General features: G+C 35.8%; 2 protein-coding genes across 2 annotated transcripts; both read left to right on the plus strand.

Moving 5' to 3' along the window:
* Window positions 1–7,646: 7,646 nt before the first annotated feature.
* On the plus strand, window positions 7,647–8,507 carry LOC124930120 (pentatricopeptide repeat-containing protein At2g33760-like). The gene has a single exon (XM_047470481.1). The coding sequence runs from the start codon at window positions 7,647–7,649 to the stop codon at window positions 8,505–8,507; it is 861 nt and encodes a 286-aa protein (XP_047326437.1).
* Window positions 8,508–8,927: 420 nt separating this feature from the next.
* LOC124930121 (exocyst complex component EXO70A1-like) lies at window positions 8,928–11,974 on the plus strand. Its single transcript, XM_047470482.1, has 8 exons — window positions 8,928–8,995; window positions 9,467–9,557; window positions 9,630–9,835; window positions 10,019–10,178; window positions 10,898–10,966; window positions 11,543–11,593; window positions 11,737–11,803; window positions 11,907–11,974. Exons 1-8 carry the CDS (start codon window positions 8,943–8,945, stop codon window positions 11,972–11,974), a joined length of 765 nt encoding a protein of 254 aa, XP_047326438.1. The 5' UTR covers window positions 8,928–8,942.
* Window positions 11,975–16,214: the final 4,240 nt, after the last annotated feature.

The raw sequence follows: 16,214 nt of genomic DNA on the forward strand, positions 1-16,214 counted from the left end.
GGTTTACCTCATCGTCAGACCTTATGTTAGGGCATTAAGACGTGTAGTGCCCATATTTTTGACAAGCGTAACACTTCACTCTACTCTTGTGTTTGCGGGGCATGGTGTCTTCTTGTCGAGGTGAGCTTTCTCCACGACCTCGACCTCGCCCTTTGTGACGACCTCAGTTATCTCCACTGTTGCCGCTGCAATTCAACGATCCAAAAGAAAATTTGGCTTCTTTTTTTTCTTCATTCATGACATCCATTCATCATGCATGAGCAATATGTGCACCTCCTCTTAGTCTCCGTAGCCACAAAGTCTCTCCTCGTGGACTTTGAGATGGCCGACGATCTTCTCGACGGTCATATTCTTGAGATCGCCAAATTGCTCGATCGCGGTAACGATGTGCATGTATTTTTGTGGTGAGGATCTAAGGAACTTCTTGACAATATAGATCTCTTCCACCTTCTCTCCCAACGAGCGGATACCAGTCACGATGGATGTCAGTTTCATGGCGAAATCATACATTAATTCCCCATTCTTCATTCAAATCGCCTCGAAGTGTGTCTTTAAGGTTTGCACATTTGCCGCCTTGACTCTCTCCACTCCAACATGCGTTGTCTTTAACATCTCTCACGCTAGCTTGGCATAATCCTTCTCGGCCACCATGAGAAGGACATCCTTAGGGAGCGCTTGATAGATGGAGGCAAGAGACATTCCATCCTTTTGTTTGTCAACCTCGTCGAACATCACAGATTCCCACACTCCTTGTGCTTGTAAGTTTACCCGCATCTTCAACACTCACACTGAGTAGTTACTCTTCGTGAGTAACGGATAGGAGAGCGTCACGTTCCAATCACTTCTGATCTTCATTGTCTATGCATCTCTGGTTAATCTTGTCGACGGCATGTTCTTCAGATATGCTCTGATACCAAATAATGGTTCTGATTATAAGATCTTCGAAAAACGATTATGAAAAAAGAAAACGTTGGAAAACTGGGAAGCACAATAAGATTTGTTGAAGAGGAAAAAGTCTTAAAATTCTCAAGTGTGCTTTATTAACTTTTACAAACAACCATTATAAAAGAGTAATTGACCTAAAAACCCTAAATTACTTATACATACATGCTCAAACTCATTAATAATTAAATGAGATAAATGATAAATTTAGTACTTTTGTTAAACAAATTTGTCAAATTTAGGACTCTCATAATTTTTTGTCACACTATTGATATAATATTTTTGTTATATTTAATACTTTGTACTAACACCACCGGTCAATTTCTTTTTCTCATTTAATTTTTAATTTTTTAATAATATAATCTTCTTTCTAATCTTCGGGTGATCTTCCTTACAACACTATTTTTATTCTCTCAAACCCTTTTCTTTATTCTGTAATTCAATGGAACAACACTATTCTTATTCTCTCAAACCCTTTTCTTTATTCTGCAATGGAAGAACACTATTCTTATTCTCTCTCAAACCCTATTATTTATTCTGCAATGGAAGAATTCTTTGATTACCGGAAGATATCTCTCATAATTTTTTAGAGTTAAAAAGATACATTTTGTCTTGGAGCATTATACTGCTAAATCGTTCAATGTCATATTGATTTTGTCTTCTGACAATCTTCACATATCTGCTTGCCGCCATTTCCATGGAAATGGCTGGCCACCGGTCGTCCAATTACACTCTTCTCGGCCAAACTCCCGACGACCATCCTCAGTCGACACATTTTGCTGCTTCGTACATGGAGCCTCTATATGGAGATAACCATAAATGTAATAAATCTGAGAAAGCCTTAGATTGAGAAAGCAGGTAGAACGGGGATAAGGATTGGCTTGTAGAGGCAGTCGAGTGGTTGTAACTTCGGTGGGAGTTCAATCTCCGATTAGGGTTATATGTCGTCAGTTGTACAGGTCGACGCGATTAAGGTAGTGCCGAAGGAGGATCATACATTATTTCTAAGTCATCGGAGACTAGATTAGGAGGATCGTCTACGGGCTCAGCAGACAAAGGAAAGTTACCAGTTGCTTTGCACTCCGTTTACATCCGAATTCTGAAGCTTCTTGACGACTCTTCTATTGTGCAGGAGAGAGACCACCGGAAGGAGAAATAATATTATATTAAAAAAAAAATTAATAAATTTAACGATTTTATATATAAATTAATATTGAGTATTAAATATAACAAAAAAAAATAATATAACAATAATTCTTTAAATTAAAAAAAAAATTAAGAGAGTTTTAAACAAAATTATTTCAACAAAAGTACTAGATTTATCATTTATCCTATAATTAAATAAATCCTTAATAGTCTAATAACTTTAAATTTACTATAATCAATGCTTAAACTTACAATACCGATAATATATATTTTATTTATTTCATTTTTAAATCTCTAACATAGTTTGGGCGCCTTGTCTAAGCGTTTTAGAGTTTGTTCTACCTGAATTAGTTATGAAAAGTAATCAAACATCTTTTCCAAGGTTACTACCGAATGTAAACAATCTTTTGTCAACCATTATTATTCCAAACCAATCACTGTCTATTCAATAACATGTTCAATACCATTGTCTATTCAATAACATGTTCAATAGCAGCGGGAAATTCTGTTGGTATTAAAGTTTTTTTATCTACTAAGAAATAAACAGCTTGGTCATTCCTATAACCAAAGATTCCACAAGAATATAAATATATTAGAATCTTATCCGTGATAAGTACCTTTATACCCTACCCAAAATTTGAGATTTCGCTTTTTCTTAGCATGATCACACTCTAGATTTTTTAAATTAATTAGATGTATATTGCGGAAAATAAGATATTATCTTAACTTCTATTCAGGATGTTCATGCATATAGCGATTAAAAACATTATCAAAAAGATGATACCTTTGATGCGTGAATTCGATATATCTTGTAGTATAAAGGATGCGAGCCCCACGTGTTGTTCCTTTAGTTGGTCCACACGAGCTCGTCAAGATTCAGCTGACTTCGACTACTAGGACGAAGGAACAACATAAGTAATCTAATTGCTTATGGGAAAATAATGAGATTTCGATTATTGCTTCTCTCTCTCTCCCAGATCTCTATTTAAGTTGTCAAATTAGAGAGTCAGGGCAAGAGAAAACCAAAAGACCATCTTTTGGCATTCCTCCATTTTGGATTAATATTCATGATAAATATTTTATTTCATAAATAAAATATTATTTCTATCATGTTTCTATAATCAGTTTACCATGATTAATTATTTTATTTCATAAATAAAATATTATTTTATTTCATAAATAAAATATTATTTCTAATTATTAATAATATCTAATATATTATTCGTAATTGGATTTCATTCTCATTAATTTATTTTGCCAACTCTAAGTGTGTGACCTTATAGGACCCAATTATAATAGCTACGGCTTTAACCCCATTAATCGTAGTTGGCGTCTAGCAAAAACACTACAACTCCTAACATAATTGGATTAAATTATTATCGTTAATTGTTTTATTCAGGTTTAGTCATTGCACATCAAATTAAAAGACATACTTCCTTCAGTTTTACAGTTACATTGTCGATGCATTAGTGCATGCCATCTTTGATCTTTGTCAATTGTCTGTCTTAAAGAATATCAAAGATAAGACAATGATCAAAGATGGCACGGAAGATTGCATTTTAAACATATCAATGGTATTGTAGTTTTATTGACCTAACAAAATGTAAACTCACATTTTTTGGTGGCAAATGATGTTGTGCACAATATAAAGGACAATATAAAGGATTGAGTATGTTAATATCATTTAGACTCGAAATAAGAGTATAAAGGTGTTATAAAGGATAAAATTCAATCCAATTGGTTATAGAAACATACTGTCTATTTTATAAGTGGCATGGCGCTCTTAAAGTGTATGGTTGATTAAATACTTCAAATATAGCGAAATTCATTTAGATCGTGGGCGAGACTCCATATGAGAAAATAGTGTCGATAACTAGGTTTTGGCAAAATCGTCAAGGCTCTCTAGAACACTTGGACAAGACATCCAACTAGACAGCTTGTGTGAGGTTAAAGAAGAGAAAAAAATATCCAAATACATAGTTTATTCAGGGAGGACAACAGGGGCCACCAAAGATTTCGTAACATGCACAATAGAGGTTTCAACATTGTGGTTGGTGGTAGCGTTCCATGTCATGTTGAACAACGATAATGTATTATTTAGTATCATTCATCATTTAATAATGTTTAGTTTTTGCATTTGGAGTTTTGCTGTCTGTTAGAGAGAATAGTGTAATGAAAAGATAGGACAAAGGTTGAAAGGTGTAGAGAGGCCAAATGGTTAAAAAGAAGGGCATGAGATGTGTGGCCGGATCGATGTTGAAGTATTTGGAAGGCCTTAGTTGGTGGATTTGTGGCAATACCAGGGCTTTAGTTTTTTGGTTTGTAGTTTTGAGGATTGGTATGTGTTTTTTACCATAGGTTTAGTTTATTTGGTTTACAGATGGTGTTTTTTTATAGGTGCCTTTGAGTTTTGTATATGTTGGTTGTCATTATTAACCGAATAGTAAAATTAAAAAAAAAAAAATTGAAAAGGAGTTGAAATTAAGTTATGACATAATTTGTCGTCAATTCTACCGATAATAACTCAAATAAACATTCAAAACGATCAGCTAGCCAAGACAATCAAAACATCAAAGTGACTAACAAAAATAAATTTCTAAGGTAAAAACAAACTATTTGGCAAAGAAATATGATCAATAATATGTATTATTAATCTACATAGAGATAGACATTGTTTCTATTGGTTTTAATCATGTATGAGTGTTATAATGTTCATTAACTATTAATATTCCTATTTTACTTCACATATTATATATATCTTATATTTGGTGTATTAATTAATTATTTATTTTTATTATAGAAAGCTAACATCACAGCTTACCATCACGACTTTCACTTTAATTTAAGGCATTTTAAGTGAGAATTGAATTCGTAACTAATGGTAACAATTTGAGTTGAACCCATCACGACTTTCACTTTAATTTAAGGCATTTTAAGTGAGAATTGAATTCGTAACTAATGGTAACAATTTGAGTTAGGTTCAGATTGGAGGTTTCGGGTTGACAGATTAACGGATTTAGCGGTACTAATTTGAACCTGACATGTTTAGTAATTCAGGTTAAAATCTCTAACCTAAACTGTTTATTTGTAATTGACCCGAACTCGATCTTATTTACATAACTCAATTCGAACTCAATTCAATTAAACCCGATTTAATTAATCCACATCTCTCTATTTTATATTATAATGAAATCACCACAAAACAAAATAAAGTTAAATTATAAATTCGTTTACAAAAAATTCTACAAAAGAAAATGAATGAATGAATATGAAAAAAATACAAAACTCAAAAAAAATTATAAACGGGTAGGCGGGTCTACTTTGAGTCATTTCAGGTCAACTCGATTTTAACATGTTTATTAATCAGGTTAAACGGGTGAACCTAATTTTGACCTGAACCCAAAAATATATGATCCTAACCTAATTTTTTCGTGTTGGGTCTAAAATTGTTGACCATATTGGTGAATTAATTGTCTTATTAAGGCATATTAAGAGTATTAATTGTTAGCTAAAAATATTGTAACTCACATCTGATTAAAGTTGAGGCTTTTAATAAAAAAAAAATATTTTTGTAGGCTATTTCAACTAGATTATATATAAGTCAGCTTATTGTTAAAAAATTGTTATCTATATATATCTGTTAGGATTTAGGTAGTCGCTGTAGGACCGGGGGTTGGACCGGTTAGTGGTTCTCACTCGAAGGGTGGTGGTTAATCCGGTTAGAGACTAACACCGGGGTTTCAATACTACACAACCTGTCACAAACCCTTGAACTAGGTTCAAGCGCGGAAGAGGTTTGCTTTAAGGTTGAAGCGACACACTTGTATAATAGGCAGAACCGGTTTCGGATGATGAGGGTTTAGAAATTGATGGGTCGGTTTCGGTAACCTGGTGATTCGGCTTGGATAGAGTTAAGTCGGTTATAGTGGTACGAATCGGTTAGATAATGGAACCGGTAGAAAGTAAATGACAAAACAGATTTTATGGATGTTCGGAGATAAAGCTCCTACGTCACCCCTTCCTCTCGAAACCGCGAGAAGGATATTCACTAAGGAATACAAGTACAATCCGATCGAGACTTATTTCCTGCTCGATGACACCCTTACAATTTACACCGAAATTGTAAAACACACACTTTAACTTTTACACTTAGGCTTTCTTAGAACAACACAGTCTTATCACTTGTAGAGTAAATGCTCTTAGAATTTCTCACTTGTCTCACTATATGTCGCTTATCCCTTGTGTCACACCTTTACTCTTCTTCAACTGCCCCTTTTATAGGTGAAATATGCCAACGGTCATATTTCACTACCTTGAATCTGATTGGCTGAGCAGGGGTGCAGAGGTTAAGTGATTCAGTGATTCAGACCCTACGGTCATCTTTTCAGACCTGACGGTCAACCTCAGGCCTGGCAGTCTGTTCTTCCGGTATGTAAGACAAACCTACTAGGTTTGTCTTTTACTCAATGTAGACACTGTCTGTTAGACAGTTGTCTGTACTTGGAAGATCTCCTTTCTGACTTATCCTGAAGTGGAAAGATTTTGTAGGACTGTCTCCTGCAGCCTGCAGACTTTCCTCAGACTTGTATGAATATGGAAGTGTTCAGTCTGTTCCTTTGGTATCATTCTCAACAGATACCCGAATTGTCTTCTTGTACTGGTCGGTCATTCGACTTAACCGGATGGCTTCCGGTATGGGTGATATAACCGGACTTCTTCCGGTTATTCCTCTGCCTTGTGACTGGTCGGCTGTCTGATGTTTCTGGTTTTAAGCTTTGGCCGATCCTTTCTTTGTGCGGTCATGTTCCAAGTGTTCCTGGTCGGTTTAATGACTTGACCGGCTAGTTTTCTTTAGTCGGTTCTTTTGTTTGTCCGGTCCGGTTCCTTGTTCCTACATGGAATATTTATTTAAGTTAGGTTTATGTGAACCAGCACTACAACAAAATATACTTTTCGCAACCCTTATATGCCAACCCATATTAAGCGTCGGCAAAAGTTAAAAGAAAACAAACTTTTGCCAACCTTTATATATATTCAACAACATTTATTATTATTATTCTCATATACCTACTTGTTGACAACCTTATAATTTAATTATTTTTTTATGTTTTATTTTATAAATATTTTATTTCACTATTTAAAAATTTTAAATTAAATTTGACTTAAAATTTTATAAACGTTAAAATTTAATTGTTATTTTTTATAACATAATTATTGATTTTGTTTAAAACATTATTAATTTTTTTTATTTAAATTAATTATTATTTAAATTTAATTAAAATAAAGTAAAAAATAATATAAAGAAAAAATAAATTATTAAATATTATATTATATTTAAGAATAAAAATTGAATTTATATAATTTTTTTATTTCTTTTATATAATGTTAAAAAAAATATTAATCAAAATTATATAAAACTAAAAATAAAAGAAAGAACGAAAAGAGAGGGAAAAAAAGGAAAATGAAGAAGACGAAAAGCTTCCTGTCCTCTAGCTTCGGCCATGAAGTTAACCGTCTATTCTCTACTTCTTCATCTGCTCTATCCATCTTCTCTATCCATGGCGAAATATTCTGCAAATAATCATCAACCTCAAACTAAACCATATATCCAAGAACCAAACTTCAATCCGATTCGTCATTTCATTGATACACTCCTAAAATGCAATAACCTTGAGCAAATCAGACAAGTTCATGCTCATATTACTATCTACGGTTTGTATCATAACCTAATTGCTGTAAACAAGCTCCTTTACTTATACACATATTCAAAATCCCTTAAAGACGCTCACGCTCTATTTGGTGTAATGAAAGAAAGAGACGCCGTAACTTGGACTGTCATGATTGGTGGTTTTGCAAAGGTTCGTGATTACTTCAATTGTTTCAAAACGTTTAGAGATTACATTAGATCAGGATTAGTTCCTGATAATTATACTTTACATTCTGTAATTAGAGCCTGTAGGGATGATAAACATCTTAGATTTGGAAAGTTGATTCATCAAATCACTTTCAAGTTCGGTTTGCAATTGGATGAATTTATAGTAGCTGCACTTGTAGATATGTATGCTAATTGTGATGTTCTTGATGATGCACGCCAACTGTTTGATAAAATTCCAAAGAGAGATTTAACTACTTGGACTGTTATGGTTAGTGCATTTGCTAAGTCTGGAAACCTTAGTGAGTCTCTTGTATTGTTTGATTCAATGATAGAAGAAGGTTTCGTTCTCGATAAGATTTCTATGGTGACGGTTGTTAACGCTTGTGCGAAAACCGGGGCTAAGAATAAGGCGAGATTAGTTCATGATTATTTGTTGTGGAGGATTTTTTCGATTGATGTAATTCTTGGCTCGGCGATAATTGATATGTATGCTAAGTGTGGGAATGTTGAGTATGCTCGGGTGATATTCGACGGGATGAGTTGAAAGAATGTGACCTCTTTGATTTATTTGGTATAATCGTACTAATCGGTGTATCAAATCCGTCATTTCTTCTATCATGTACTTTTCCTAGGGATAAATTGAATTGCAGGTTTAACTTCGGTAGAAATTGTGGAAAACATAGAAGTTTTTCTTAATATGCATGTTATAATTAGTGTGCTCATTCGCCTGGATCATAATGATTTATCTAGTGTTCCGATTTAGTGATTATACAGAGTGTTTGCACAATACTAGTATCTAAAGTTTCAAGAAACTATAATAATAAAATCTTACAGTTATAAAATTAAATCTAGTGATTATTTAGCCAGATGATGTATTAATCTTGTGGTTTCAGAGTTGTTTAACTATGAGATATGAGAGCTTGATTTTGCAAGATATTGTATCCAGCAGTAACCGTTCATTACAATTGTCACAAAAAGAATGAGTTACATTTGCGGGACATTCAATGAAAAAAGGGTTCTACTGCTAAAAAGGTTAGTCCCTTCTTTAGTCTACTTGAAATAAGTTGTTAATCATTTGTTATACTCAAATCAAAATTGAAGAAAGTCACAAGTTCATAATATTGTATGTTCTACTTAGACTTAGAATTGACAAAGTCACAAATTCATGTTATAATTGCTGACATATCTAACTGTAATTTTGCCCCACTATTTTGTTATACTCATTATTTGATGCCAGGTTTGATTTCAAATAATGTTATACTCATTTCTTGGTCTGATCTATTGGTGTCGGTAGACATGACCCTTTTCACAAACCAAAAGAATTTTTGATCTAGTCACATTTTCCTGCAATGCTTAGTATTTATCTGATGATCATGTTATAGGGAAAAAAAGATACTAGCCCTGTTTTAGCCTTTTAGGTTTGATAAAAATATGAACCTATAGGTAAAAATAAATGATCTTTCTGGGTCTTAGCTCATGTTATCTTCTATATTTGCATATTAGAACACACGCTATCAGGAGAGCTCATGAGAATATTGATAAGACATTGAAGGCATCAGAAGTTATATTGTCTCAATTTGATATTTCTCGTCAGGTTAGTTTGATATAAAATAGTAATTGGTTCTGTTTATACAGGTTTGATAGTATGGATATTGTAACAATGCAGGTAGAGTCTAAGATACTTAGAAGTCCGCATGAAGACTTGGAAAGCTACCTTGAAGCGATCCAACAACTAAAGAGCAATATTAGCTTCTTCAGCAACAACAAAAGTTTTAAGAGCAGTGATGGTGTAATTAATCATTCAAATAATTTACTTGCTAAAGCTCTATCAAAGTTAGAACAAGAATTTGAGCAAATCATGTCATCTTATAGGTGTGTTGTTCTCTTCATACACTGTTGCCCTTTCTATCACTGCAATTTCATCCATCGTTATTTCACATAGATATTAAGCAGTTAATTTACCATTTCTTTGATGTTAAAACTGTTGACTGTTTATTCATATTAGTCAATCTTCTTCAAGACTTAAATTTTCTTATTATAAATTACCATTTTCAGCAAACCTGTGGAACCTGAACGCCTTTTTGAGTGCCTTCCAAGTTCATTAAGACCATCCTCTAAGTCAACAGATAATGAAGGAAATTCAGGTGGCAAACATCATTTTGGTCATGAGCAGCATCACAACGCTGAATTAGAGGATGCAGTTTACACAACGCCTGTTCTCATTCCACCAAGAACTTTACCGCTATTGCACAACTTAGCCCAACAAATATTTGATGCCAGGTTTGATTTCAAATAATGTCTACCGCCTGATGCCTTCAATGTCTTATCAATATTCTCATGAGCTCTCCTGATAGCGTGTGTTCTAATCTGCAAATATAGAAGATAACATGAACTAAGACCCAGAAAGATCATTTATTTTTACCTATAGGTTCATATTTTTATCAAACCTAAAAGGCTAAAACAGGGCTAGTATCTTTTTTCCCTATAACATGATCATCAGATAAATACTAAGCATTGTAGGAAAATGTGACTAGATCAAAAGTTCTTTTGGTTTGTGAAATGGGTCAAGTCTACCGACACCAATAGACCAGACCAAGAAATGAGTATAACAAATAATGTGTGTGTAGTAGATAGTTTGATGAGCATAACATTATTCGATGCTAGGTTTGGTTTCAAATAATGTTTGGTTTCAAATAATGTTTGGTGTGAAAAATGATGATGAATAAGTGTAGTGCCTTTAAACACAAACAATTATTTTTGTTATTAGTCTGATGGTGTATGTTTGTGTAGATTGCTATCAAGAAAATGAAGAGAAAATATAACTCTTAGAAGAATGTCTTAATTTGAGGGAAATTAAGGTATGTAATTCATCGATTTGTTCTTACTTCTCATTTATATTGATGCTTGAATCTAATGTTCTCTTAATATTTGTAGTTACTACAAAAAATGAACCATCCGAATATCGTAAACCTTACACAATTCATTATAGAGAACGACGTATTGGTAAGATTCTTGAAAAAAAATCTTGGTCTCTTAAATAAAAGAAAATAATTAATGAATTGATAAGTGTTTGTTGAATAATTAGTGTGTTAACTTATTGCTATTTACTTTTTTTTAGTGTCATGCCTAAAAATAATTCATGTTTACAATAGAGCATTTGTAGAGGTGTCTTCAACTTAATAGTGTAAAGAAATACCAATAATTCATGTTTACAATAGAGCATTTGTAGAGGTGTCTTCAACTTAATAGTGTAAAGAAATACCAACAAGTGGTGGTTACAATTATGCTTAGTTTGTGTTCTTGCAACTTTTTATACAAATTACAGTGTTGATTAATGACTATGGATGTGTTATCTCACTACACATTTCACAGAATTTACCAATTGAGAAAAAACTAAATAACGTGAAAAGTGAAAAGCTTAGTGAAATATGCTTCTATCATACAATATTTTTCATAGAAAGTTTTCTGGTAGAATCTAATATTTATCACATAAACATAACAAACATTAACTCCTTATTTCTGTTTCTTGCTCCTTATTTCTGTTTCTTACACCAGTTTCTACTTTATTTATATCTGTAGGGATACCTTAATTTGGAGTTGAATTATGTTAGGAGAAAGCAAGCTGAGACAGTAAGTAGTTTAACAAGATTATTGTCAATATTGAGATTCCATCTTATTAGAACTTGTCTTTTTGAAGGTAATTAATCGTCTATCCAAGGAGAGTAGAATTTTTGTTGTGTACTCATGTGACTTGAAAATAACTTTTGTTACAGTTGAAATCATTTCCAACATTTGTGGTTCAAAAGTTGAAAATATTGCCAGCATTTGTGGTGCAACAAGGTATGTATGTCACTTTATTTTCTAATAGAACTGTTGAAACCATTGCCAACATTTTTTGTGTACTCATTTGACTTGAAAATGACAATTGTGGATACATTAATAGAAGTTGAAGTTGAGAAGCAAGATGAGGATATTATGGATGCATTAATAGAAGTTGAGACAACTATATAAGCACTCAAGTAAGTTATTGTGGATGCATTAATAGAAGTTGAGACAACTATATAAATACTCAAGTAAGCAATATTGTGTAAGATTGTTCAAACTGTTGATGCTATAAAAGATGGATAATCGCCTATTGATGCTGTAAAAGATGGATAATCGTGTAAGGATTCTGTCTCAAAGTGTAATAGAGAGTAGTAAAGTTCTTTCCATCTCAAGAGAATTAACTATTTGAAAATTAATGTATGTTATTTAAATACATATTAAGATAACTTATTAATATTCATTTATTTTATTATTTAATTTTTTAATTTTTTTTTATTATCTATGAAATGTTGGTGTTTTATTTAATTTATAAAAAAAATTAAAATATTAAAACATCTAAAAGAAATGAAAAAATAAAGTTAATAAATAAAATTTTAAAAGAATTGTTAAAAAATAGTTTTAAAATAAACTAGACTTTTGGCGACGTTTGAGTTACTATTACCAACGCTTAATAAACGTTGTTAAAGGTCCTACCTTTTAGCAACGCTTAAATTAGTAGTACCGACGCTTAAATAAGCGTTGTTAAAACTTACGCCCACCCTGCTTTCAGCGACGCAAAAATAAGTGTCGGTAACACTTTTGGCGACGCTTTTAAGGGTTGACAGAAGTCTTTTTAAGCGTCGCCGTAGGCCTTTTTTGTTGTAGTGCAGTCTAATTTTATCTAACAATTTCTCCCTTTTTGATTATTTTATTTAAAATTATCAAAATCATGTAAGTTTGCAAACGTAGGCCGGTTGTTTTGTTTGTCCGGATTTTTGAAACTGACTTAGGAGAATTTTTCGAAAAATTTTGAGAAAAAATTTGGAAAAGTCTTATCTTTTTATCTTATCAATTTCTCCCTTTTTAATTATTTTATTTAAAATTATCAAAACCAAGTAGAGATACAAAAGATGGTCGGTTTCAAAAATTACTTTATATATATGATAGATAACCGAAAATAATATATAGAAATACTAAGACAAGTATAGATAAAGGAAAGAGAGCCCCTATTCCGAGTCCGAGAAGTCATATATGTTCCGCTTTTTTTCGCTGGTTGCGGTCGACTGGCCGATTCGGAGACTCGCGGTCTTGTAGACCGGGGCTGCAGGTGTTCTTCAACTTCATCTTCGTCTTGAGTAGCCTGCTGCGGTATACTCTCAATGATCGTTTCAGTGACCTCATTCAGCAGGTCGGCCATTTGAACTTTCTTTGAAGGTTCCCTCTTTCGCTTTGTCGGAACTGATACGGAAGAGGCCGCCTTTTTCCTTTTGTTATCGGCTGCAAAGCTTTCTAGCCTCTGTCTTTGTCTTTCTAACCGCTCAGCATCCTTCGCAGCTTGAGCGGCTACCGTCTTTGCAAATCTCGGGAACTTAGCCCCTGCCCTTCGAATTCGTTCGGCTTCTTCCTCTTCCGGGAGTTGTGGGGGCTCCTTCTCTTTTCTTGCTTCGTCGTCCAGCGCATCCTGGACCTTCTGAGCCGCTCGGGCATCGGCCTCCACAGCCGCGGTATCCGCATTTATCTTTGCATTGAGCAATTCGGCAACTTGTGCGGAAAGCGCCTTGAGTTCGGCCTCGAGACCTTCATTTTTTTTCTCAAGTTCGGAGACCCGTCCGAGTGTTGTGCCGACCAGGTCCCCAGCAACCTCCGTCAATCGTTGATCGGTCTCTCGTTCAAGCCGGTCAAAGTTCTCTTTTAACTCGGAGGTCGTATCCTCTAAAATTACGGTTCGCCTAAGGTGTTTGCTGCGCAGAACCGCTTCTTCCTGTTGATCATCATCAATTACTGAGAATCGGTCCTCTGTTCTTATTAGAAGTTGCCTTGTAGTGTTGGCGAACTTGAGTGCCGAGCAAACGGTTCTTTGGAATTTCTCCTCCAATGGGTTAACCGTCGAGTCTTCAAATTCTTGAAAACGGCTCTCAACCCATTCTTTTGTGACACCCTGTTCGGAGACTTCCGGTTGTTTAAGTGGAGATTGCCCGGTGAGAGGAGGGTCTGTCCTTTCATCGGAATCCTCTATTGCCGGATTCTCCCTTGGAGGTGTCGGACAATGAGCTGGACTCGTATCGATCCGGGGAGCCGTATAGAGCGGTATTTCCCTTTGACCGTACATTGCCTCCAGCCGGTCAATTTCCTGGATGAGATCTCCTTTTGCTTTTTCAAGCCTTTCCAACACCAACGGTGTTAAGGTGTCCTCCGATGCTACCTCTTCGAACTTTGCCGTAATCTTCCGGATGCGTATAGTTAGCTTCCGTAGCTGTGCTCGCGGTCTTAAGAGATAGGTTCGGTGTAGGACCTCTTCAATGGTATCGGATTTTGTGAGATCCATGACCACGTCCTCCACTTCCTTCAGTCTTTGGAGGCATTCCTCGTATGTATAGCCCGGTAGGATGTGCCTATATCGTTTGTCGAACCGGTGCTCGTGCCATTCCAGGTATATTTCGTCAATCGTCTCGGCTCGCTGTTTAGTGCCCTTTAGGAGTTTGAGCGCTATCCTATCGGCCTCTGCCTCTTCGTCCTCCTCCTCTTCTTTGTCACCGCCTTCTTCACCGCCTTCGGTGGTCTCAGGATTTGCACCCGTACTGGCATTGTCGGGACTTTGGCCCGACTGCTCTTCATCATCGGTCTTTTCAGATCCGGTTCGTTCAGATGTGGAGGCCGACTCTTCCTCCTCCGTTGGCTGTGGCGGTTCCGAGAAGATTATCTTCTCTTTCCCTTTGCTCTCGGCCTTTTCTTTCGCTGGGGCCGCTTTCTTGTCGGCTGTCTTCTTTCGGCCACCTTTGGAACCGGGGGCCGGTTTCTTCCTTTCTAGGAATTGTTTGGCTCTGATGAGGGTTCTAGATGGGATGATGACGCCGGGTCCGATTTTGAGGTTATGGTGAAGGAAGATCTTTCCGAGAGGAACAGCATATCCCCATGACCGGACCGAATCCGGCTTCACCATATCCATCAAATTTTGGAACACTGCCTTTGCCCAGTTAACCTTTGTCCCTTCTATCAGGCCGACCAGCATCCTGATTTTGTCTTTGGTTAGGCTGCTGTAGTTTCCTCCCCTTGCTTGAATCGTCTTTGCGAAGATATCGCAAATCGGTATATATTTCGGTTTCAACGTCGATTTGCTACCTGATACTTTTATCGGCTCCTTAGTCGCCGAGAGTATCTGGCAAGCTGCCTCAAATGTTTTGATCTCTATGTCCGCCGTTGCATCTTGGCCGGCAGTTGGAAGGCGCAGGCTTTCCGCCACCGATTCCTCAGTGAGCATTATTTCAGTACCGCATACAGTTGCGGTGATCTTATCGTCAGAGATAATTGCGGTGTTGAAAAAATCGTTAACCGCATCTTTGTATAGAACATGGGGACCGCCGAGAAAGTACTCCAGACCGGCTTCGGATACCCGGTCAATAACCTCTTTTACCGCAGGCGTGCCTTTCTGTCGGATTTCCTCGAAATCCACTTGAGTCAAGTGTTTAAACAAGACCGAGTCGCGCCCCATCTCAGAGAGTTGAGAGAGTTTGAAAAGTGTGAGAGCAGATAACCGCTTTGAGAGAGTTTGAAAGCTTTAGAGAGAGAAAGCAATTTCGCGTGAGAATGAAATAAAATGGCCGAGAGCCCCTTTTATAAGTGCGGTTTGGAAGCCCAACCGTCCCATCAATATTTGGCGGGAGTTTTCCCTCCAAGTTGAAAGGGCGGCAAACTATGGGCGGGAATGAAAATGCGCCAATCCGTGGGCGGTAAACCAGGGGGCGGGAGTTTTGGGCGGGAAATTTCCCTCCAAAAGTTTTGCTATCGCCATTGATGACGCAATCTTCTTTTGAGACCGATTGATGCACCGGTTTTCTAGAGTTAACCGGTTATTTTGAGTAAGAAGAGTTTTGCAATCTTTTGATTTTAAGCGATTTTCTTTGTGACCGAATAAGTGCGCGGATATAATTTGAAGATGTTAACCGGTTACTTAGATAGATATTCAAGGTATTTAGAAGACCCGGTCATTTAAACTGAAATGGAATTTTATTCAAGAGACAATACAGAAAGAGAACCGAAAGATAGTTCGGTGCAAAAATAGACATTCAAAATGTAAAAACCATTTTGGAGAACTTCTCTTCCACCGCATCCACATCAAGGATGTTCAAGGGGGATGCCGGTGCACCCGGTCCAAACTCTGGCCGGTACTTGAGAATCAGTTTACTTATGTGTGGTATATAACCGAGACCTTTCTTGGTCAGCACCATGT

Source organism: Impatiens glandulifera, chromosome 3, assembly GCF_907164915.1.
Source record: "Impatiens glandulifera chromosome 3, dImpGla2.1, whole genome shotgun sequence".
Classification (NCBI taxonomy): Eukaryota; Viridiplantae; Streptophyta; class Magnoliopsida; order Ericales; family Balsaminaceae; genus Impatiens; species Impatiens glandulifera.

Bases quoted from the DNA above. Each gene is read 5' to 3' on its own strand.
- LOC124930120 (XM_047470481.1), top strand. From the start codon at position 7,647: ATGGCGAAATATTCTGCAAATAATCATCAACCTCAAACTAAACCATAT.
- LOC124930121 (XM_047470482.1), top strand. From the start codon at position 8,943: ATGAGTTACATTTGCGGGACATTCAATGAAAAAAGGGTTCTACTGCTA. The intron at 9,558-9,629 runs GTTAGTTTGATA...GTAACAATGCAG, and splicing joins AATTTGATATTTCTCGTCAG to GTAGAGTCTAAGATACTTAG. The intron at 10,967-11,542 runs GTAAGATTCTTG...TTATATCTGTAG, and splicing joins TTATAGAGAACGACGTATTG to GGATACCTTAATTTGGAGTT.